Source organism: Pithys albifrons, chromosome Z (genome assembly GCF_047495875.1).
Source record: "Pithys albifrons albifrons isolate INPA30051 chromosome Z, PitAlb_v1, whole genome shotgun sequence".
In the NCBI taxonomy this organism is placed as follows: Eukaryota; Metazoa; Chordata; class Aves; order Passeriformes; family Thamnophilidae; genus Pithys; species Pithys albifrons.
The window spans coordinates 7,492,809-7,516,614 of NC_092497.1; the positions used below are offsets into that span (position 1 = coordinate 7,492,809).

Sequence of the window (23,806 nt, forward strand, 5' to 3'; positions counted from 1 at the left end):
TGCTACCTCATCCTATTAAACAGTAAACTCCCTTCCTAACAGGGGCACTGCAAACATTAATTTGATAATGATTGCACAATGATTTGATGATGGAAAGGACTATATTAACATGAAGCATTATTGTCTTTACAATGCAAGCTTGCCTGCTTTCATTACTCATTATGTACAGAGACATACCTATTATGAAAAGGTATGTGAAGATAATAAACTTGATATTCTCTTCAAAGGACTAATTCAACATGTTTACAGTGTTCACAACATGCATAATAGAAATATTCTGGAGAGGTCTGTTTAAAAAGTGGAATCCACCGCATGGAGTGTAGTGATGTGTATGTATGGGACCACACAAATCCTGTGTCTAAACGTACATGAAAACACATGCATACACACTCTCTTCTACTTTTCTGTCCCCTCTTTGTCCCAGGGGACTTCACTTTACCATCTCAAACTCACCACTGTTAGTTAATAGCAAAATGCCTTAAATAAACATTTTTTGTAAAGAAGTGATACCTTTTGTTGCTTACATCCACTACAATCCTGTGTTAAGCTCCTTTGGATACAAATATTTTTTCATTTCTCAATCAACCTTCCTGATTCTAACTAAGGCAGATGGAAAAAAAAAAAGCTAACCAAAAACCTCCCAAAACCCCCAACCCACACTGATTTACGCATTAATTCAGGGACCAATGTTGCAAATGTTCACATGGGTAATCCTTCCTCAGATGATTAATCCCTCTGATCACAGCAGACTGATTAACAACAATGCAGATTAAGGTTTTCAGGATCGGGCCCATCTCCTGATGCTTGGGTTTTCACCCGAAGTTTAGCCGATGACGGTCGCTCCCCTTTTGTTAGATGTGTTAGAGGCCCACATGCAGCTCTCAATTATTTCTTTTGATTACGTAGCTAATATGCTCTGATCCTGCCAGCGCTTTCTGCAAGGCCTAACAAGCTGAAGTAAACAATTCTAGCTGAGTTAGAAGACTTGTTATGATCGGGCCCTTTAATAGAAGCTGAGAGCTGTATCTGAATTGTGATCGGAATGTATGTCTTTGATATTAACAGTCTCATGTCATTTAGGAAAAAAAATCTTAATAAAATAAGCTAGTAGAAAATCTCTGAGTATATGAGCTGATATAGCTAACTAATCTAAAGAAAAATAAATTGCTATTAAAAATTCTCACATATTGTTCATTTATTTGAAGCAAAACTTGCCTGCTGTTTAAGTTTTAAAACAAAATTCACACATATTGTTTATTTTTTTGGAACAAAACTTGCCTGCAATTCTTTTTACATCAGACAGGGACTGATGGTTTTGTGTGCTATGGGTCCCGGAATTTGAAGTTCAGCAGAAGAATCCCCCTCCAGCAACCTTTTGGCCTATTCCTGCCTTTCTTCTTTACTTCCTCCTTTCCTGGAGAATGAAGACAATCAGGACTGATGTATCGCTGTGCCCCCCTTGCCCGCACAGAATGATGTTCATTAAAAACTTGCTGCCAGCAAGGGCCTGATCCAGCCCTCCTGGAAGTCATTGGAAAGCTGTCTATTGACGTCATGAGGACGAGGAGCATACTAATGCATGTGAGTACCTTTACTAATGCGGGCAGTCCTGTTAACAACACCGAAGTTGTTCACAGGATTAACAGCAATCAATCAAGCCCTTTGAAAGGCACATTAAAAGCCAAAGCCTGGTTTACAAACCCTTTCTCATACGAGGTGTGTGTATACCTGTCCTACTGAATCCTTCTGCCCCTGGCCTGGCCGCGTTGGTGGATTTTCCCAACTGAGCTGATTTGCGATAACATCTCTTCTGAGAAGGTAAAAACAGTGTTTGCGTTCTCAACAAAACGAAACTAAACGAAACGACCAAACAAAAAACAAAACCAAAAAGACACTCGGCAGAGTGAGAAGTAGGAGAAAATGGGGTTGCAAATGTGTTTTGGGAGGGGGCTGTTTTATCCCTGCAGGTAGATAAATTAAAGGTATGGGGGAAAAAACCAAACAAATCAAACCAAAACAACAACGACAAAAAAACAACAACAAAACATCACCCAAACGTAAAGTGCTTTATTTGCTTTATTTTGATTCCAGGCAGATAAATAATTTTTACTTTATGGGAGAAACTGGAGTCTGTTATAAAAGACCTTATTCTTATAGAATTCCTGTGGACTTCCCTGCTTATGGATTGCTGAACTGGACCCACTGTGGTTACACAGGGAACATTTCTCACTTGGGAACTGTTCAGCAAAGGCTGGTTTATAGATAACAGTTTCACTCCTCCTTTGCCTGTATCTTTTTAAAATCCACTACAGCTCCTTGTACATGTGTAAAGGTGCTTATGTGGTATAGCTTATTTCCACGTACAGCAGCAGCTGTGTTCATCTCGGAGCCCTTGTAGCAATATTTGTGCCCATATTATTTCATCCTGCCACCCCTCACAGCTGTGCCTGTGCACCAGGGGGCTGTACTTGAACAGCCTCCATTTCTAAATGACTATACTTACAACTCTGTGAAAACGGGGCGTGGACCAGCTCAAAGTTTCAAAAAATAGAAATTGTTATAAAAGAGACACCCGCACTGAACAGCAAGATGACTCTTTTTACTGCCCTGTTCTTTTAATAGGCTTTCATTTGGCATAAGCTGTGATTGCAGGCAGAGTGGCCTGCTTGTGGACAAGGTGTTAACAGAGCTATCCTTGGGATGAATCAGTGCCTGATATTGTTTCACTTTTCACTGTAGTGGATATTCCTTCTTTAAGAAAAGGTTTGGGTCTTGAGTGAGTCCTCTTAGCTCTATCATGGGTGTGGGTTTAGGGATCAGAGAGCGGATATCAGGATTTTTAATGCTGGAGTGACGAGGGAGCTGAAAGACTTTGTTTCATGCGGGTTTTGTTGTTGTTGTCATTCTATCACAGTTCAAGGCATAAGGAAGGATTTGAAAACAGGTGAGTCACGGGGCTGGGAATTTGGGAGTGGGGCTGTCTGAGGGTTTTACTCTCCCCGCAGCTTCTGAGCTGTCAGATCTCCGTGCCTATAGCCCTTAAAGGTTGTAAGTGTGTGCCCAGGAAAGGAAGAGGGACAGACTCTCCACCCCCCACTCCTACTTGGACCCCAATACACGGCACGCCTGGTCAGACGGCAGACAATGCGCACTGACTGCCACCAGCCCGGCACCCGGCAGCTGAGAGCCTCTGCTGCCCGTCAGGGTACAAACATGTTTAAAGAGCTGTAAAAGCCAGCGCAGGCTGCCGGGGCTCCGCACGGGTGTCACCCGCAGGTGCGGACCCCAGGGGGTGGGACGGGGAGGCTCCACGGGGCCGGGCCCGTCCAGCCCCCCGCCCGCAGCGCTCACCCCGCCGGGATCGGCGGCAGCCCCGGGGAGGGGTGCAGCCCTGCCGCCCCCACCATCCACGCTGCTCCGCTCCTGCCAGGGCACGGGAATACTCTCAGACACAGGAGTAGTTGGAATAGCCGAGCCACCTGCATTGGGGGGATTTTCTTTTCTTTCCTTTTCTCTTCTTTTTTTAAGGAGCGGGGTGAGGAGAGGGAGTAAGAGGGATGGGGAAGTGGGTGAGGGGGGCGTGGGAGGTGAGAAGGGGAGCAGGACACTGCCTTGCCTCTGTGTTATTAAAACAAAAGCCAAATAAAGTGGAAAAAAAAAGTGGTAAAGCTTTCTCCTTTTTTTGTTTGTTTTTAAAACAGAAACTAAAAAAAATCCCATCAACAAAACGAGCAAGAAGGTTGAAATTTTAAACTAGTAACCTCTTTTCCTCCACTGCTGCCCCTTCCGTTTGCTGTCACACGTGTTACCTGCGCTCCCGGGGGGACGAACGGACGGGGGGTCCTGCTCCGAGCGCTCCCCTCAGGCCCCCCTTTCCCCACTCCCCGGGGCCGCCGCCGCCTCCGCCGCGGGGACCAGCCGGTGGCGCCGGGAACAATGGCCAGGGGGTCCCGCGGGACCGGGGGACAGTGGGACCGCAGCGGGGGGCTGTGGGCACCCCCCGGTGCAGGGGGTATAGCTGGGCGCCGGGCGGCTGCAGCCTGGCCGGGAGGGGAGAGGAGGTTCAGGCCAGGTAATTCGTAGGCTGCTCCGAGCTCGCCTTCTGGTGTGTCTCTGAGCTTCATCCCCGCACAGCTTGCAGGGGAACCAGGCGAACGGGAGAAAAGCAAAAGGGAGGGAGGGAGGAAGGGAGGGAGCGAGGGAGGGAGGGAGGGAGGGAGGGAGGGAGGGAAGGAAGGAGGGAGGGAGAGAGAGAGAAAAAAAACAAACCCCAAGCGAAAAAATTGCTCTGAGCACACGCAGAGCGTTGTTTTGTTACTGTCCGGATTACTGTTATTATTATTTGGGGGACAAGGGGGAGTTGTGTCCTTAATCCGAGGCTCCCTGCCCTCCCTACCCCCAGATGCTATGAAAGAGCTGATTTCGTCTTTACCATACAGTCCACTTTGTCTAGAGAGCATTGTTCGGACAAGAAACTCCCGATTACTGATGACTACAAAATACGATTTATGTTTCCATCAGAGACAGACAGAATATCCTGATGGCTTGAAACTCGGGCAAGCAAATCTTATCTAATCAATCCCTTTTTAATACACACACGCGCGCACAGACACATCACACACAGCCCGTATAGGAGTTAACGCCCGCGCTGACTGTAAGTAAAATAAACATCAGTAGCATGAAAATTAACAACAGTCATCTCGATATTTTTCGTCTCCCGCTGAAAAGCTACAATAATATAGTTTGAGCTTTCCTAGCTTGATCATCAGCGCCATAATTTATATTAAAAAAAATCTTAAAGAGCATGCAAATTTTTTAGATGCAACAAGAACAGATAAAGAGAGCTCGTAACATCACAATCACAACAACAACAGCAAAAGCAACCTCTGAGCCCGGGGATTCATCCGTATCTGAACTGCTTTTATTATCACTTGCGAAATTATAACAAGAGTCAATAATAAGAGGCATCATTATAATAGAAAGAAGTAAGAACACCTTGGGTTTGGTTTTTTTCCCCTCTCAAATAAAAAGGCAGATTTTCCGATGATCATTAAAATTATAACGACCGCGATTGATAGGAGGGCTTGCAAAGGAAAAGGAAAAAAAATCATCATCATTGGTCCTAAAAACGCAACCGTTCCCCTTTGCTCACTTGGCACAATAGAAATTGACTGTCTCTCAAAGAGCCATGCGCCTAGTGCTATTTATAGCCAGAGGCTGTGTTGGAAGATACCATTAAGCTTCTGCCGGGCAGACAGACAGGGGGGTGGTTGGATAGGAGGAGGGGGTTTAGCCAGAGTAAAGGCAAAAGCAATCCCCCATCCCTAGCCTCCCTTCCCCGTACACACACACATCCACACACTCACACCCCACCCCCTAGTCTGGCTGGGAATTTGAACCGATCCAGCCTGTTTAAACGGAAAGGACACAGATCTTCAATGTAAAAAAAAAATCAGATCAGACCCAGAGAGAGAGAGAGACAGAGAGGGAGGAGTGTGTGTGTGTGTGTGTGAGTGTGTGTGTGTGTGTGTGTGAAAGAGGGAGAGGGAGCGAGAGAGCGAGAGAGAGAGAGAGAGAGAGAGAGAGGGAGAGAGAGAGGGAGGGAGAGAGAAAAGAAGAGGGAGAAAAAAAGGAAAGAAGATTTTCTCTATGTATATAAAGATGGCCACGTTAGCAAACGGACAACCAGACAATACCAGCCTGAGTAGCAATCACAGCAACCCCAGCACCAACGGGCATATGAACGGATTAAACCATAGTCCCGGAAACCCATCCACCATCCCAATGAAGGACCACGATGCCATTAAGCTCTTTATTGGGCAGATTCCCCGTAACCTGGACGAGAAAGACCTCAAACCGCTCTTCGAGGAGTTCGGGAAGATCTATGAACTGACGGTGCTGAAGGACAGGTTCACTGGCATGCACAAAGGTGAGTTACCTCCTGAACTTTCCCGGGAGAGATCAGGAGAGGAAGGCAGGCTCCTTCTCCCTCTCTGTCTCTCTCTTTCTCTCTCTCTTTTCTTTCAATTTCATTTCATTTTATTTCATTTTTGGTTGGCCCGGGGGCGGAGGCGGCAGGCTGGGGGGGGGCAGGGAAAGAAATAATAGACACATCCTGAGAAGAGAAGAGAAGCGAGAGAGGCAGGGCAGGGAGTCAGCTTCTTTTGACTTATTTGTTGGTATTCTAATTTCTTTCCCCGCTTTTTTGGGGGGTGAAAGACAGCTCCCGGGGAGCGACGGGCGAGCGACGGCGCGAGTGCGGGGCCAGCGGCAGCTGTCCGCGGTGCTGAAGTGGGAGCGGGTGCTCAATATTTACGTTCGGGAGCCGCTCATCATCAGCCCAGGCGTGTGTGTGTCCGTCTGTCTGTCCCTGGCTTTGCTGGGAATCCCCTGTTTTACAGCTGTTCCTCATGTGGCACCGGCGCCTTTCCTTTTTCTCTCTTTTCTTTCTTTCTTGTTTCTTTTTTCTTTCTTTTTTTATGTAATATATATTTTTGCTTCTGTTACAAATATTATTTGTAGTCCTATACAAAGCAAAAGGTGGAGGAGAGTGCGTTGCTCCTGGGGGGCTATTTCATTTTGGTTCTATTCAACACAGGAACAGGAATATAAATAACAATAAAGAAGTCCATCTCAAGTGGGACAGGGGTGTGTGCACAAAATCACAGTATGTGTACGTGTGCTGGAGAAAGCAATCCAGGAGGGACAGGTGGCAGTTTAGTTCCAGAGGGGAGAAGTCTCTGCACAGGCATATTCCAAGCACTACTTTAATGTGCTCAAAGTCCACCTCCGGAACTTTTAAGGTTTTCTTTAAAGGTAGTGGAGATGTACTCCCCACGCAACGCCTTGCTCGCTCTGTCTCTGGCTGCTCATTTCCCTGCTTAGCTTAGGCTCTCCAGAGGTACATTTCAGATTGGATGGTGCTACGTTTTGGGGGTGGGGGAGGGTGTGTGTAGTGGGGAAGAGATACCAGGATCCCCGGGTAGCAAAGTAGGACTCACAGAGAGGAAGTTGAAGGTAATTTGCATGGTAGCCCTGCTTAGAAGCAGGAGAGACCCAGGAGTGATATGAACCACTTTATTAACTTATGTTCTGTATACATGTGTGTTCATTTCTTATATAGATATTTATTTTTAAAAAGAAAAGGGAAAAGAAAAATATTGCATCAGAAGTGATTGGGGTGTGACTCCAGATTAAGTGCAGGAGGAGAAAGAGCTTTGCATGGGGCCATGGGGAGAGTGGAAGTTGCATCTTTTACAGTACATCTTCAGTACCAGTGTCTAGTCCAGCTTGGTGGAATCCTGGCAGAGACAGTCACAAGTAATGGCATTACCGGCTTCCCAGCTTTCCGGATGCCTTGGCGAGTTGTAAATCTTGAACTTAATGGCATGTTTAGCAGGCATCTCTTTCCTCTTCCCTCTCACTCCCCTCCTCGCTTCCACTCTCAGGAAATGCAAGTGAAAACATACCCTGACAGTGCAAAGTACTGGTTTTACACAGGTCAGAAAAAATGTTCAGGGCTCAGGGACCAGGGACTCAGTCTAAGTTAGAAGATATTTCTTCCTTCCTTTCTTGTCGGTCTCTCCAAACACCATTCTCATATTTAAAATGATCTGTGTAGCTCTTTGAACCTTGCTGTTTTTCTAGACTAGCTTCCTAGAAACCACATAAAGATCCAACTGGCATCACTTAAACATGACACACATACTATAATTATTATTATTAATAAAAATAAAAAGGATAGTAAGATGTGCAGTGAAGGAAAGGTCCTGGGAGATTTTGCCTAACAGTGATAGTAGCCACTGATCTTGTGTGTGTGTGCATGTGTTTTCAAAAAATTATCTAAGGTTTCCATAAAATAAAAATAACAGCAGTAAAAGCTACACTTAAAAGAATCACTAAACACACTGTAGATGTAAATCTTTGAGCTAACACCTCAATAAAATTGTGGTGGTTTTTTGTGGTGGGAAGTTATTCTGATTTGTTGATGAGATTTTATTCTTTTGTTATGTTTTATCTTAAACCTGAAATCAATCAATCTATGCGCTAACTTTAATTTCTGGTTCATAGTTGTGAACTCTCACTCTTTCGGTTCAGTTTTGCTTTTACTGTGTGCCTGTATTCACAGAGACAAACTCAGGAAGGGGGAGAGAGACAGAGAGAGAGGGGTAGGGAGAAAGAGAGAGAGAGAGAGAGAGAGAGAGAGAGAGAGAGACGAGAGAGAAAGATCATTTATCTTGCTTGGATGTGTTTAACACATATCCCTGAATTAAGCAAGATACTAACTTCATTTCCCTTCATTTAATTTCTGTTCTAAAGCTGCAACCTAGGAAAAAAGCCAGGTGGGGAATCTTGTCATCTCATCAAACCAAACTGCATGAGTTCATATCAAAACAAACAGTAATTTTTTAACCTCCTAGAAGTTTTAAACTTTGGAAAGAAAAATTATGATGAAGATTGCTATTTTGCAAACTAGGGTTTGAGCAAAGCTTCAAGAGACACTGAGTTGCCAGCATTTCAGAGATCGGTTTTATTTAGCACATCCGAGAAGAGTTTGAACTCCTTTCTAGCGATGCCACTGATTTATTAGCTAATCCTGATAAAAATGTGCCTCTGGCTACCTGGAAAAAAATTGCTTTCTTGCCAGTAGTGATTAATTACTATTAAGTCAAAAAGCATGATGGGGCTTTGAAGGATGAGTATTGTATTTGGCTTTTTTATTATTATTTTATTTCATTTTATTACATTTTTAATCTATTTTTTCTCTTTCTCTTCTCTAAACACAGTCATGTAAAGCATTGTATTCACTCAGAACTCACTATTTTGGTTTTGATTTGTAGGAATAGGTGAAGAATTGCATAAAGATAGTCCAACTTGTCTCACAGGGGTAGGTTGGCAATATGAAACCCCAAGATATTTTTCATAAGAGATGCATAATGCTTATACATTAATTGATCCATCACTCTCAGTTTATTTCATTCCTAATTCAGGGGATGAAGCTGTGGCAGTGGTATACCCTGAAGGGTTAACAGTAGGCTGCAGTTTATTTAAGTGTACGGAGAGCAAACCTTGGGTGTGGAGCGGGAGAAGGTGGGTTTGTGCTGGAAGGAGGGAAGAGACAGAAATTAACTTAAAGTAAAAACCCAGCAACCAAAGTAATTTCAGGTGTAAATCCACTGAAACAAGAGCAGAGGATGTGTATTCTTGAAAATATTATTAAGAGATTATATTGTAGTGCCCCTGTATAGCAGGAGGATATTGAAAACTAAGAACCTGAAGACAAAGTACATGACTCTGTCCCCCTCCAAGAAAAACTATCACAAAAGGAGAGTGAAGTCCCAGGTTCTCTCACCAGCAGCTCTGGCTGATACCACCACAGATACCAGGAAAGAGCCAGGGGATTATGATTCTCTTGGAGATACGCAGAGAGAAAGGTACGGGGGAAGCTGTTTGTGGGGGAAGGCAGGAAAGGCTTGCCAGATCCCCAAGAAAATAAGCTTTCATAGCACAAGCATAGCTGCTGCATATTTCCCCCTTCCTCATTTCTCTCCTCGTGGGGCAGGTACAGCTCCTGCTGTGGTACTTTGCTCTAGGGTTGGGAAGAGTCTGTGTGCTGAGATCCACGGGTAGAAATCTACCGGGGCTGAGCTGACCCACACACATGCTCACATATACACGCACACACATGCACAGAGTTAACTAATCACACTTGAACAATTTAGCAAGACATTCATTCATAACTTCCCTCTGTCTTATCTAGCAGTGGAGTATGCTTAAAGGCTGAGTTACTGGGAGACATAAAGGTTAGTGCTCTCAGGACAGCCATATTATAATGCATTATCTTTGAAGTCATTTAAGGCCAATTTAAGTGGTATTTAGTATAATATTTATGAATTAATGTAATCTAAATATAGGACTGTCCCCACAGGTTTAAACAGTCTTTTTTATTGAAGCTTGCTTGTACCCAAGGCCTGAAAAGTGTTTTAATTTAAAACACACAGGTCTCCATAATATTCTATTTAGGAAGTAAGAAGAAATCAGCATTCCACACTTAACTGAGATTTACTCAAACACACACGGGCGAGTGCAATTAAAGAGTGGAGATAGTGAGCAGTGGAAAAGCAAGAGTCTTGCATAGACTTGAGAGCAAAAACATTCTTTCAACTCCCTTTTAGGGGTGAAAAAGCATACCCTCTAAAAAACCTCCTTGAAATCCACCGCTGCAGTCCCATGGTTAGGATATTTTTCTTACCTGACCCAAACATCACTCTGTAAGCATTCAAGGCAGCTAGAAAAATACAGTATGAAGAGAATAGCTTAGTACTTTCACTGCTTTACTTTCTCAAAAGTATAAATAATTTTGAAATTTAAGACACCTTTGGGGCAGGGAAACAAGGCTTCCATTCATTGTATTGTATTCTGTTTAATTACAAAGATAGATGATAGAAAAATTAATATCTTGTGGATGTTTATGAAGGTTTTGGATATGTCAGAAATTCAAAGGCACAATGAAAGTGAGCAAGTTAAGGTGATGCATTTGTATATATGCAGAAATGTATAGATTTGTATGTGTATACATACAAAGAGATGTATACACATTCATGCATATAACCTTTGGGAAATGGAAATTTAGTTGAAAAGAAGCAAAACGCAATACAGGTGCTGAATAAACTCCTTCATAATTGAAACATAAGACTTGCCTGGCTGAAAGAAACACATACAGCATTTAGTATGGTAGTAAACCAAACAAGTTTTAGGGAGGTAAACACACAAATAAACTGGAATAAAACAGAGGAGACTTTATACCTTAGGTCTAAAGAACAACCCCCTAAAACAATCAAAATGCAATTGGATAGCTTGCTGGAAGAAAGGAAAAAACCAACCCTCTGTACATTAAAATCTCCTGTAGAGATGAGCATCTATGTGTTTTGATAATGTGAAACAGGTAAAACTGATTGTTTCATAAATTAGAAGGGTATATGTTAACTCTTTTTTTCAGGGGTCTGGACACGCATTCTGGTTTCCAAAAGCAGCTGCAGCCAGTTATGATGCTGTTGTTACGGTTGTGTCAGCATTTCCAATACAAACTCCAGTTTTCTAGGATCTCTTTCTTGACTTATATTTTGCACTGGAAGCTGTGCTTCAGCTAGTCTCACCACCATATCAGCTATTCATCCTTACAAAATGAATTTGTTTAAAAGTTACATTAATGCAGAGAATAGAAAGAAATTAAAGTTTGTGTTTCTAGAGCTATTGTTTTCTCTCTTACATTTCTCCAGGTTAGACTTATATTTCCTACACATTTATGGAGTACAATTGTTTTGGTCCATCAATGTCTACATAAACTGGTGCCTTTGAGCATTTTAGAGAATAAAAAAGAAGGTACTTCTTTTATATTAAAAAAATTAATTAGCAACGACAACCAAATTTTGTACTATTTACTTGGCCCTACCAAGATTTAATTAAAGGTTGAATCAGAAACTTATCAATTTCTGAAATATAACAACAGAAACAGGGAACAGTTTGGTTTAGTTTTATGGTAGTTTTGGTGTTTTTTTCCCCTACCATCAGCCAGAAAAGATCACGAATTTCAGCAGTGAAGTAGAGGAAAAATTTGGGGATCCTTGTCACTTCAGACGAAAAGCGTGGTTCATCTGGTACTGTACTACACATCGGTTAGTGGCCAGTGCCACAGACAGGGCTTTATTTAGCAGAGGATTCCAAATGCATAGCAAAATAACAGCCAGGCAGCTGATGAAATAGTCTTTTGAAAGAAGTTGTCAGGAAGTACCATGAAATTCTGTCTGGGTAAAAAGTGACCGAGATAGCGGAAAGTGTCTTGTGCTCAACCAAATAGTGGATTGTACCTGTCAAGGAGGGCAGGCAGAGGACTCACTGTTCGTAGTGGTCAAGAGTAAGGCACTGAAGGGATTGGATGATCAAGGAAGGTCTCCTCCAGCCATAAGAGCTGGAAATACACAGACACATTTTTCAGCAAGGCATCAGGGTGTTTTTTATCATGCATACCCTGTGTGTGAACATACCAGCCTCACTGACCCGACAGACCATGACGACACTAAAGGAGCTGTTACCGTCCCTCCCGTCAATCAAGTGTGAACTAGGATGGGTTTATGCGACAGGCAGTAACAGTTCCAAAGGAGAAAAAGTAGGGGAGATGATCTAGGCTGTTGGACCACTCACCTGCATTTAAAATAGATAAAAAGCACCAGATGCCCAAAGACTCAAGTAGGTGTTGGCTATAGCCTTAAAGTAATATTCAAAATAAAAAACCAAAAAACCACAAGGCTGCAGAGCTCAACATGGCTTGTCCAGCAAGTGCTGTCTGGTTTCTGTCCTGTAAGAGTGCACAAAGTAGGTGAGGTGTTAAGGGAACTAAGTTGAATCATGACCTTAACAAATAGGTTGCTGTTTCATTAAACCCGGCATCACCTTTACCTTGGGAGCAAAGGCCTGCTACCTGCTTGCTAGGCAGAACTCAGATTTTTTCATCACTTCAGTGACTTCATGTTTGTAAATCATGGTGCAAACTTGCATTTACTCAGTGCTTCACATTCCCTTTAGAATTGTGGATTCTGGATTTACATAGCAAACCGCAACACTTGCAGCTAATGGTACTAGTTTCTGTGCTTTCCTGGCTTGTCCTTTAACTCTGATTTCCTTCTGTAAGTGAAACTAAAACTAAAACAAAGCTGAGGAACTGCCAAAAACTCGATCTCCATTGAATTTCTCACTCACTTAAATGCTCCACCAATGCTCATACTACTGTTTGTTGTATTTGTCATGGTGGACTGACCCTTATGTCTTAAAATCTGCTGCAGAAAAAGGGAAAAATAATAACCATGGTGAGTAAAAATTATGGTTTTTTTCCACCATCACTCCACTGACTGACCTGCGGTATATATTACAAGGGCCTTTCTTCTATCTACCTCCTTGAGATGCAGTCGCATTTTGGGCATCGCAGGACCTATTGAGTCACTTTGTCTGTGCTGCATCGGTTGGTGTGGGCTGGAGCCAGGATGTCACAGAGACTACATTTGTTTGCTTTTGTCACTGGGAGCCACAGCCTGAATGCACATACAGGTGAATGCAGTTTTTAATATGCATTCATTATATCCAACTGACATCCCCTTGAAGGAAGAGAGGGCTTATTATTGTCGCTCCTTAAAATAAAGATGGATGAGAGCTCTAAACCTCTCAAATAAAGTGCCTGACCATACACAGAAGCTAAAAATAAATCATATACGGCCCTCTATTCCATGTAAATGAATGGCAAGACATATAGATATAGACATTGTGTTAAGTTTGTCAAGCTGAAGCAGCCAAAAATATTGATCAAGGCAAGGGGGAAAAATTGATAATGAACTGGACTCCAAGAAGACTTTAATTGACAGTGACTTCTGTGAACCAGCTTTGGACAGTATATATAAACTGACCACGATGTAACTTTATTGCAATGCACTCTTCTGTAATTAATTGTCACCTTTGTTAAGACTGGCTACAGATCAAAGGTTTAAAGATACTTAACAGGTTCTTAGTAACAAACCCTTCAGATGCATTAGAAATATCCGACAGCTCAGCCAATGAGGCATGCCGATTTCGATCTACTTCACCCTTATCTGTTTATTTCTCCCTCCTTTGTTGAATGTGGACAGTCATTGTTTAACATTAACTATTTCATAGATGATTTTTTTGGCAATGTTAATTTTTCCAGGGATATATGTTTTCTGGTGACAAGGACCTTCACTGTCAGGTCTTTCAAAGTACTTTGCAGACAGAAAGCTGCTTAAGGTTTGGTAGACCACAGTGCAGTGTAGGCACAGTGTGTAACACAAACTGTTCTTATTCCTTTATGTGGTTGAGGTGTGTAATTTCCTTATTTAAATCTGGAAAACATAAAAAGAACATAAAAATATTTAAAAAGACCATAAAAAAACCCCAGAAAAATTGAAAAGTGTAGCAGCGAATGAACTTTTATGTGCAAAGAGTATATGCAGTGAGATAGAAATGTACCTGACATGTCTGTATATCACACACATGCAAGTATTTATTTTATATGCATGTTAATGAAAGCATGCATTTAGTACAGAAAGGCTAATGTAGGTCTGTAAATAATTCCTTTCTAAAAGCCAGTGCAGAGATCATACTCTTACGTGAAAGTGGCAAGTGACTTAACATGGTATTCCTGGAATTATATGCAGAGCTTAATATGATACGTAACAATTTGTTCATTATACTAATTTAATGATACAGTCACACTTAATTAATTCATCTCTGGTTTATTCATACATTGTGTCTGAGCCTCCAAAATATTTCAGAGTCAACGAGGCTGCCTCCCCAGTGCACTGGGGCAGATAACTCTGGACATGAAGCTTCTTCAAACAGATTAAAAATGGAGCTTTGCAGACAGAGTTGGTCTGATGAGATCTGACTGCATATTTGGCCTGTTTCTAATTCAAATGCCTGTGTATATACTACATAGAGACTGTGTATACATGCATGTATCGAAAGGGCAGACTTACATTTGCACATAGTTCCTCTCTTTTCTAGTCCCTAAGGATAGATTCACATCACATAATATGCATCACTCACTGCAAACGCACACAAATATCTTTGTCGGATTCAGTAGCTTCTTGCAGGTAGATGTATAAAGCAGCATCAGCCTAATAATATCCCTATAAAACAGCGCTTCCTTTCTGGGATCCAGAGGGATGAAGGTTGTCAGAAGATCAAAAGATATATCACAGTGTGCTTGTAGAAATCCCCTGATTATGTTTCCTCTCTATAATGCTCTAATTCAGTATTTGATCAATTGTAAAAGGGCCAGTGCTTTAGGAGAGAAAAAAAAAAGTATTAGGTTACTAGATGCTTCAGGGTGAGTGAAAATCACACTTAAAATTATGTGTAGCAATACAGTAATGAGCTTATCAATACTTCTTTAAAGAATCTGACAGCCCTATATGAGAGAGTCAGTTCTGTGAATAAAGGTCACAATATAAGTATTCCTTATTAAGGCTATTGATAGCCTATTTGACCAATCTAGCCAGAGACTGTATGTACCTCCTGTTAACAGGCAGGGAGGAGAACTATGAAGAATTTACAGAATTTTCCACATGTAATATTAATAATATTGATTGATTCTAATAATATAATAAGGTAAAGATGCACTTCTTTGAAATGGTGCATGGAGGATGCAGGGGGAGAGTGAGATACTTTTGCTGAGCAGATTGAACTGGTTTGCACCTCTCTGAAAGCTAAATTGGAGAAAACTCAGTCTTCTTACCTGTGCTCTGTTTCTTGTCCATTATTTCACCTGACCCAGACAGAAACAAAATTCCTCTTTCTCTAGGATTGGGTCTTTGCCTGGCAGGCACACAGAAGGGACCTGAGAAACGTCATGCAGCCAGGAGCATTTTTGTCAACAAGTTTAGCCCCCATCAAAACTAATCCTAGAGACCTCTTTTTCCACACAGAATCACAATAAAGTGATCGATTATTTTTTGTTTTCCACCCTTTATCAGCATTTACAGGAAAACCAGGGTGAAAATAATAAATATTCTGTCATATGTAAAATCTGTAATTGATAAGACACGACTTTACATAGCAGCTACACACCTGCCCAAAAGCCTGCTGAAGTCTTCAGAAAAACTCTGCCTTGTCTGCAGCAGTGTTTGGATGGGGTCTGAAGTTATGGGCAGTTCTGCAAGATGCCGCTGGTTGAAGCAGGAGTGGCTGATAATACACACTGTCTTAAGGTTGTTACTCACCTACATCAAAATACAGACTTGACTACTTCTGAATTTCATAACTACTCCCTCTTCAACAACAGGCTGCCTTACCTAGGTAAGCTAGTTCACTCCTGCTATACCATTCAGCTTCAACTATCCCATTCAAGTGTCTGTACGGTAGTATAAAGAAGGTTTGTATTTCATTACACTTTTTCTTCTTCTTTTTTTTTTTTTTTTTCAGTTTACAGAACAAGCACTTTTCTTTTGTGAGCATTTAATTGCTTTAAACACGATGTATTTGATTGTATCCCATCTTCAATAATACAAAGATGAGGATGTAATTTTTAACCCTCTTTTATGTTGTTATTCATTTAGGTTATTCAGTGGCATTTGTTTGGTTTTGTGCATTCAGATAGATCCTGGCCATTTTTTTAACTTTACTATCCCTCTTCCTATATTTTTTTTAATATATGTTTGTTGTTTTTTTTTTCTTTATAGAAAAAAATCTCATTCAAGATACTGGCAGTAAATGAGAAAAGTAGGAGTGGAAGTGAGGAATGGGCAAGACAATCAACAAAAATCTTTTGACAAAGTCTTCAAAATCATATCATTGCTTCATGTTCATTTGCAAGAGGGTATACAGTAATTTTTTACACAAAAAAATAGTGTCTTAGAAATTATCTCACTCCAAGTTTAGTCATTGACAGAGAAAGGGAAAAAAGAAAAACAAAAAAAACAAACCAAAACCTGAGTCAACCCAGAGAAACACTGGCAGGAAGAGTTCTTGCATGTAAAGGTCTTGCAGGAGACAGAGTGGTGCAAGTTTCTACATTCCACTATGGATTACAGAAAGTTAACAGCAAATTAAACAAACAAATAAATAGAAAAAAACCCACAAGCATTGCCATTCCTTGTGAATTATTTGCAATGTTTAATACACCTCAGAACAACTCCTTTTAAATTGCTTCCTGTGCCTGCAGCTTCATTCAAAGAAATGGGCATTATCTGGTGGGTGAGGGCGGGCGGTGAGGATGCCTAGGTTCTAATCACAGCATGGGTAATTACTCACCAACACTCTCTGATAGAGTCACTTAAGCTCAGTGCCTTCAGGCCTGATCTGAAACCTGTTGAATCAATGCAAAGATTCTCATTGGCTCCAGTGAGCTATTGATCTTTCATTTCCCCAACTACAATATTAGTCCAGTCAGAATTTATTTGATTTTATTTATGTATTTATTTTAGGTGGGAGAAGTTAATGGCATAAATTTGATATTTACTTCTTTTTGCCTAAATGTTTTGATGTATCTCTGATAGTAAATGTATTACATCAGAGCCCCTTTCAGTGTAGATCCAGAAAATGCATTTTTAAAAAAACATGCAGTGGGGACATGGAAGATTAGGTTTGCTCATTTCACTTGTAAATACGTATTTCTCCTGGCTTTGCTAAGAAAGGGTCAATGACAATTTTGCCAGTTTTCTCTTTGTGAGTAGGATTCAGCCTTCGTAATGTCTCTGTCTACAGGAATATCATCATTCACTGATTCAAGATCTTGATCTATATTTTTTCCTTCTTTTAGTGAATCACATACATACTCTTCATTGTTATGGCAACTGAGGGAGCTGCAAAGCAAGGATTTGATGAAGGGCTGCATCCCACCTTTCTTCTTTAAGGGCCTGATCAAAAACTATTGTTTGCAACACGATTTGGATCAAGCTAAAGGCATCTGCCTTCACAGGGTCAGTAAAAAGAGCAAGTTCCCTCTAGACAAGTGTACTTCTGCCCTCACTATGGGCAGGTGGAATTGGCAGTCGTCGACCATTTGCTGAGTACCGACCCAAGACTCTCTGAAGTCAATAGTTAGACTCTGACCCAGCCTCACAAACAACAGTCAGACACTCTGTGAATCCTTAAACAGTGATGTGAATATCCCTGACTTTGACAGAGCAAAGTAGTCCAGAAGGTAGCTTTCACTGCTGCTGCTCAAGGTGTAGGTTATTGTGAGGAATAACAAATATATCACTGCCCTCAGGTATCCAGCCCCAAGAAATTTAATTTAGTAACAGTTTCATTAAAGAGGAAGGTTTCAGGTGATCTCCTACAGCGAAGATCTGACAAATAAATGAATCAGGCTCCTTGTTTTTTGGTTTTTATAATTATTGTTATTGAGTTGTGGCTTTAGTTAGTTCATCCATAGCAAATATGTGGAATTTTTTAATTTGTTTGAGGCATTTTTTGGTGTTTCCATCCCATCTATGCTTACGTGTTTTATGAAATAAATGGAGGAGCTGGAGTGTGCATGTGCTTATGTGTGTGTATAGAGTCAATTATCTAACCCCTAGTCTATTTGAAATCATCACAATGCACTCAAGTCAACGATATTCTGTCAAAGGTGGAGAGGAAGCGCGTGTGCAGTGTGAATGCGCGAATGTGATGCTGTTTGATTGCCTGAAATCCAACAAAATCTCACTTTCAAAGGCCTGGGGACAGCAGAGAAAGTATTTGTTCATTTAATTATTTATATATTTACTCAGCTTTACTGACAGTGTTTGCAGATGGGGGAAGAAAAAATTGAAGAAAGGATGCTGGGTTCTTGTTTGGATGGGAACGTGTGTTGTATTAGCCTCAGTCTGTTCTCCTATATAATGTCTGCTTTGTACTGTTGAGTGATCATTTGTTACTGACCAGCTCATTGAAAAAGGCCAGAGAGGTGCTGGTAGAATTAGATTTCACGATTTTATTCATAAAAGAAGTTGCACAATAGGTGTGTCACTCCCCTATACTTTCCCCTACACCAATGCAGGGACAGGACTTCTGGCAGAATATTCTTAATTCAAAAAGAAATAGTTGAGCCACCAACAAAGCAAGTGACTCTGCTCTGTGCTAGCTGATGAAAGACGCAGGTCTGATTGTTGCGTGAGCCCCTCACTCCTCCAGCTCAGGTCTCCATCCTTGGTCTTTTCATTTGCTATTCAAGTGCAGCACTCAGATTATCACTGACTGGGCTTGCATCCAAGATCAACTCTTCATCCTCTCTTCCTAACCTTCCTTCCCTGGCTGCAGGTACAGATGTGGGAGTGTGAACCACAGGCTCAGATCCACCACCGGGTTCAGGTGCCTTCCCCAGGTGCCACTCCAATCTCACTGCCCGTTTCCTGCAATGTCCTTCTCAGACTACCTGTGCTCATGAGTCATTTATTTTCCACAGCCAACCTCTGCTGATACAGAGTTGTTTTCCTAGCTCTCACCATTGCTGTTCACACAACTTTTCCCTTGCTTCAGCTCTGCCCTCACGCCATTTCTGGCTGTCACCCCTGTAGAGAACACTAGTTCATGTTGCCGGCCATCACTTAGATTCTCTCAGGCCACATTAGCTGTCCCTCCTCTCCTTTCCTGGCAGGTTTGGGGAAATGGAAACCATACTGTCCAAGTATTTTCAGAAAGCAAAATAGTTGGGAATAGTAGTAGAAAGACCCTCACTCACAAAGTATACACAAACACAGGTATGCAAACAGATGTATTTCCCTACAAAAACTAGTGAGAGTGTAAACAGAAAATGTGGACTTTTTACCTTTTGAGGTTCAAAGCTCAATGCCCTCTTTCAAAAAATAAATAAAAAAATTAGTAATAATGCTGTAAATCTGTAATTTCACCAAGGCAATCACACCTTTTAATTTTTTAGCTTTACTTGTTTAATTAAATCAGCAGCTGATTTTTCACATCTGTACAAAAATCCTGCAGTCATTTTCCTTTGAATTCTTGAAATTGTGATCTTAACTATTCCTGGCTGTCCATTCTGGGACTACAGTTCAGCTCCATGGAAAAATATTTTTCCCTGTTGTTTTGAAACATAACTACCCCTTACTTCAAGGATCCCTTATAGCAACACCAAATTAATGCAAGAAGGCAAAACAAGCCTTTGATGTGCTGCTGTATCAGACTATGCTTCATTCAGAGATAGGTAGAAAGGGATTAGGAGCCTATTTCTAGCCCAGTCCTCTTAGTAACCTTCTGTATCCTTCCAGATCCCATTCCTAACCTTGTTCTTCCTCAGTTTGCTATGTGTAAAGAAGAATTTATGTTATCCAGCTTTGCAAAGGGCTTTGTGTGTACTTAAGGCAAAAGTCATGTTGTAGCTTTAGTGCTGATGGTCTAAGGTTATAAATGAGAAAACATTTGTAAGGAGAGGTAATATCTTTTATTAGTCCAGCTGAGGAAAAAAGGCAGACTTCCTTGTGTGCCTGAAAGCTTGTCTATTTTTTTTTTCAACTGCATAAATTGGTCTAATAAAAGATATTACCTCTCCCAACAAGCCTTGTCTCATCTGAGGAGCAAAGCATGCAGGCTGATTATTTAGGTCTGTTTTTTTGTCTATGTTGAGAGATTAGACATTTCTTCACCTAGGTGGCCATGGAAAAAGCATCCCAGGTTGCTGTCCCCGTTTTTCACCTTCTGTGATCAGTAGCAGTGGCCATCTCACAGGTGCTGAGAGGTGCAGAGAAACTCTGACAACCTGTTTTTCTGATCCTGAAGATATCCTTTCTTTTTTGCTGTTCTGCTCCCTTCCAAAGCACCACATGCCCTCTCCTCACCCCTATGACTGTGATTTATTTATAAAATTGCTATGTGTGTGTGCATATTTGTGTGGGCAACCACACAAACATCCCCAAGCTGCCGAGCAAGCTGATGAGCATTTTCTAATGTATTTAGCAAGTAGTAATGCAAACTACAGGTGAAAAGTACAGCAAGGAGAACAGGTAAAATTAAGCCAGGGAAGACTTTGGAGGGAAGGGATTTTTTTCCACATCTATGAATCAATTGTAGCTCCCTCCACTGCTGGCAGAAGAATTTTGGGTTTTTTGTTTGATTCATTTTCATTGTTGAAAATACTGGGCAATTGAAAAGAATCCAGAAGCAGGTAGCAGGTTTTCAGATGCAGGAAAATCTGACTCATGTGTATAAGGCAGCAGTAGTCAGAGGGCAGCTATTACTTATGCTTGGCTTTACTACCAGGGAAAGCATTGTATCATCTGTTCAGACCAGGATAGTCAGTTATGCCAAAGGTTTAATCAAATATTAAACATGGTCAGTAAACTTATACCAGTGTTAGACATGCAGGAGTTCTGCTCCTTTTCAAGCAAGCACTCTAAGAGAGGAAAGTTTTCTCCTGTGTCTCTCTGACTGAGACCTTGGCAGCTGGAAGGATTCTTTTTTCATAGAGGCACCTACACTGGTGTAAGTCTAGGTAAATAGATGTGTATATGGGTGTTCTTATGTGCATTTCTTGCCCTGCCAAGTAGAAACTGAGTTGTTTTTTTTTTCCCACAAGTTCATATCTTTCTCGCTCACATAATTTCCCGTATGCTGCTAATTGTTCACCCCATATATTTTTCTGTCCATCTTTCCCTCTCCAAATACAGTATTTTCACTCTTGCCCTCCCTCTCATCATCTGTTTAACAGAATTAGAAAGATACGTGCATGTAGATGTGTGTATGTGTGTATTTGCAAACCTTTGCAGGTAAATGTGTGTATCTAGCTGTTTATTGATAAATAATACACATCTGCCTCTTTCTTATGTACATTTGGGCTGTATTTACACCCTCCAACCCTCATTTATTCTGACTGAAGACAATCAGAGGTAGAACACTTTGCAGGGAGTTATGGTTTACGATGTTGCCACTCCCTTCTATTATTCATTCTCTCTGATTTTTATCTAATCCCTCTTTGATTGTCCTGGTGCAGCTTAAGAGACAAAGTGAATTTTTATTACATCATCAATATAATCTGCAGCTAATAACATCTGTGTGCATTACCATGCCCCCTTTGGCTTTTCATCTGTATCCATAAATAATAAGAGTAAGGGCCGATTTTTGTGTGTGTGTGTGTGTGTGTGTGTGTTGGTATCAGAAGAGTCACAGTTGCACTTTTTCATTTCAACCAGCTTATTTTAGCAACACTGGACCAAGCTTTATGCCGATTGTCCTGACTATTGCCCAGATTAATTTCCTGGTGCCCAAAGCTTAAATCATGGAAACAATTAAAGTGAGCGAATCCATATATGCTTTCTCACAGCAACTGAACTTTGCTGTTAACTTGTACACACATTTCCATGGCATTACATGCCCGGTGTCAGTGAATTGTGAGGTAGGTAATGTATCCCACTATATGGGTGTTTAACCTCCAAATTTTTAGTATGTACTTGATGATCTTTCTTAGGTGGAAGGATAGTACATTTCATGTTTGAACAGGAAACTCAGAGAACAGATTTTTGGCTTTTGATTCCTGACATTTTTCCACAGCTTGCTGTGTAGCACTTAGCCTGCCACTCAGGTCCACAAATTTTGCAGAGCTGAGCTCCTATACATTTTTTCTTTTCCCTTTCCAGCTCTGGAAGAACAATGAGAATAATACCTTCTCATAAAGTAAGACTTGTGCCGTACTTTGAAACTCTCATTCTCTGTACAGATGCATTGTGAATTTTAAACAGAATCTCTCTGCTTTCTCTTTAAAATACCTTGATTTGGCAGAGCAAGGTAATGGCAGTGCCTCTCTGTTAAGCGGGCAGTTTCATATTGGCTTCCAAGTAGCTTGGGTTATACTCACATTCGATACACAAACTGCAACACTGTGTCCCACTCTTCAGTGCTAGTATCAGTCCTTTACAGGTTGTCAAAAACTGATCACAAACACCACGCCAGAGTTCAATTAGATATAACAGAGTCTTCAATAAAAAAGGCACATCAGCTTACGAACAAATTTTACATCGGTATACTAAAGAGCGGTGAACCCTTTGGGAAAGAGCCTGGCTCTCTTCCAGATGAAATGCAGTTATGGTATAGAGTCGTCCATCCAGCAAAGTGTGTGCCTAATTCATATTGTGGAAAGCCTTCCAGAACGCAATAGGTTCTTAAAGTTGAGCAGGTGCTCAAATGCTTTGCTGGATCTGTGGAAATCTGCTGTTCAGATGAAATAATTAAGTGTAGGGGTGTTACAGAATCCAAGTGAAAAGCATAATTCTGTGACTCAGAAATAACACTCCTTCATAGCTGTGAGAGACACTGAAATAATGAAAAAAACATTGTGTACCTTGAACACCTTGCAGTGTGGATCAGACTGAGACCCCTCCTATATTTCAAAATATTTCCTTTCTGAATTTTTTTATCATGGACAGATTCTGATTAGATTTGTCTTGGGAATGGGATATGATCTGAGCAAACAGAAACACAGAATATTTTCAGTTCTCATCTTCTGTTTTTTTATATCAAACCCTTTTCCCTGGCCCCTCCAGCTCCACCCCCTGTTTTGACAAACCAGCTCATTTATCAGATGGGAAAAGAGGATGAGGGGAACAGAAATATTTTTGGTTGCTTCTGTTTTGCGTGATATAATCCCCCTCTCCGCTTAGCACCTCCATAAATAGGAGCTCCAGTTTGAAATTGGTCACAGTTTATCGAACTCTGGATGAGACCAGATTGGGTCCTGAGTCTCTGTCAACTATATAATAAAGAGATCAGAGTTTTACACTGCAGGCAGATAAATCTGACACACCAAGTAACACCTTCTGATTTTCCTAGATCCATTTTTTTTCTTTTTTCTTTTTCCTTTCTCCTTTTCCTTCCTCCTCCCCACTGCTTTTAGATGTTTATTTGCATGTATAGTACTAGATCTCTCTTTATTGTTTCACTATCTGTTTAAGCTATCTTGCCCCTTCTTACACCCTTTTTTTGCTAAGTTTTCCCCAACCCAGTGGCTAAATCCCCTGGGGAGTTATGAAACCAACATAATTCCTGGATAAAAATCTACCTTGAAGGATGAAGAGCATCCCCCGTCTGTAACTGGAAGCCATGAAAAAGAACACATCACTTATCTGAATTTGCTGTTCATCCAAGCACTGTTTATGGAGATTTACAGTACCTTGCCTGTGCAAGGAGCTCTATTGCATGGAGTCTGCTGGAGGATTTTAGGTGGCAGTATTAGCTGTGATATTAAAAATGCATCAGAAGGCACGGGATGGGAGATAAGTTGGATAGAAAGACCCATGAATGAAGGGTTAATTGCATT

General features: G+C 41.2%; 1 protein-coding gene across 12 annotated transcripts in view; it reads left to right on the forward strand.

Annotated features, from left to right (window-relative positions):
* Positions 1 to 5,379: 5,379 nt before the first annotated feature.
* Positions 5,380 to 23,806, forward strand: part of CELF4 (CUGBP Elav-like family member 4) — a 714,867-nt gene continuing 696,440 nt past the window's right edge. For 11 of the 12 annotated variants that reach the window (XR_011699890.1, XM_071579949.1, XM_071579950.1 and 8 more), the window contains exon 1: positions 5,381 to 5,929. Coding sequence is in view for 11 of the 12 variants with exons in the window: in XM_071579949.1 (XP_071436050.1) it covers positions 5,650 to 5,929 (280 nt within the window). In the remaining variant the exon portion in view is untranslated. Of the gene's footprint in view, positions 5,930 to 23,806 lie in introns of all 12 variants that reach the window. The other variant, XM_071579960.1, reaches the window with a different exon arrangement.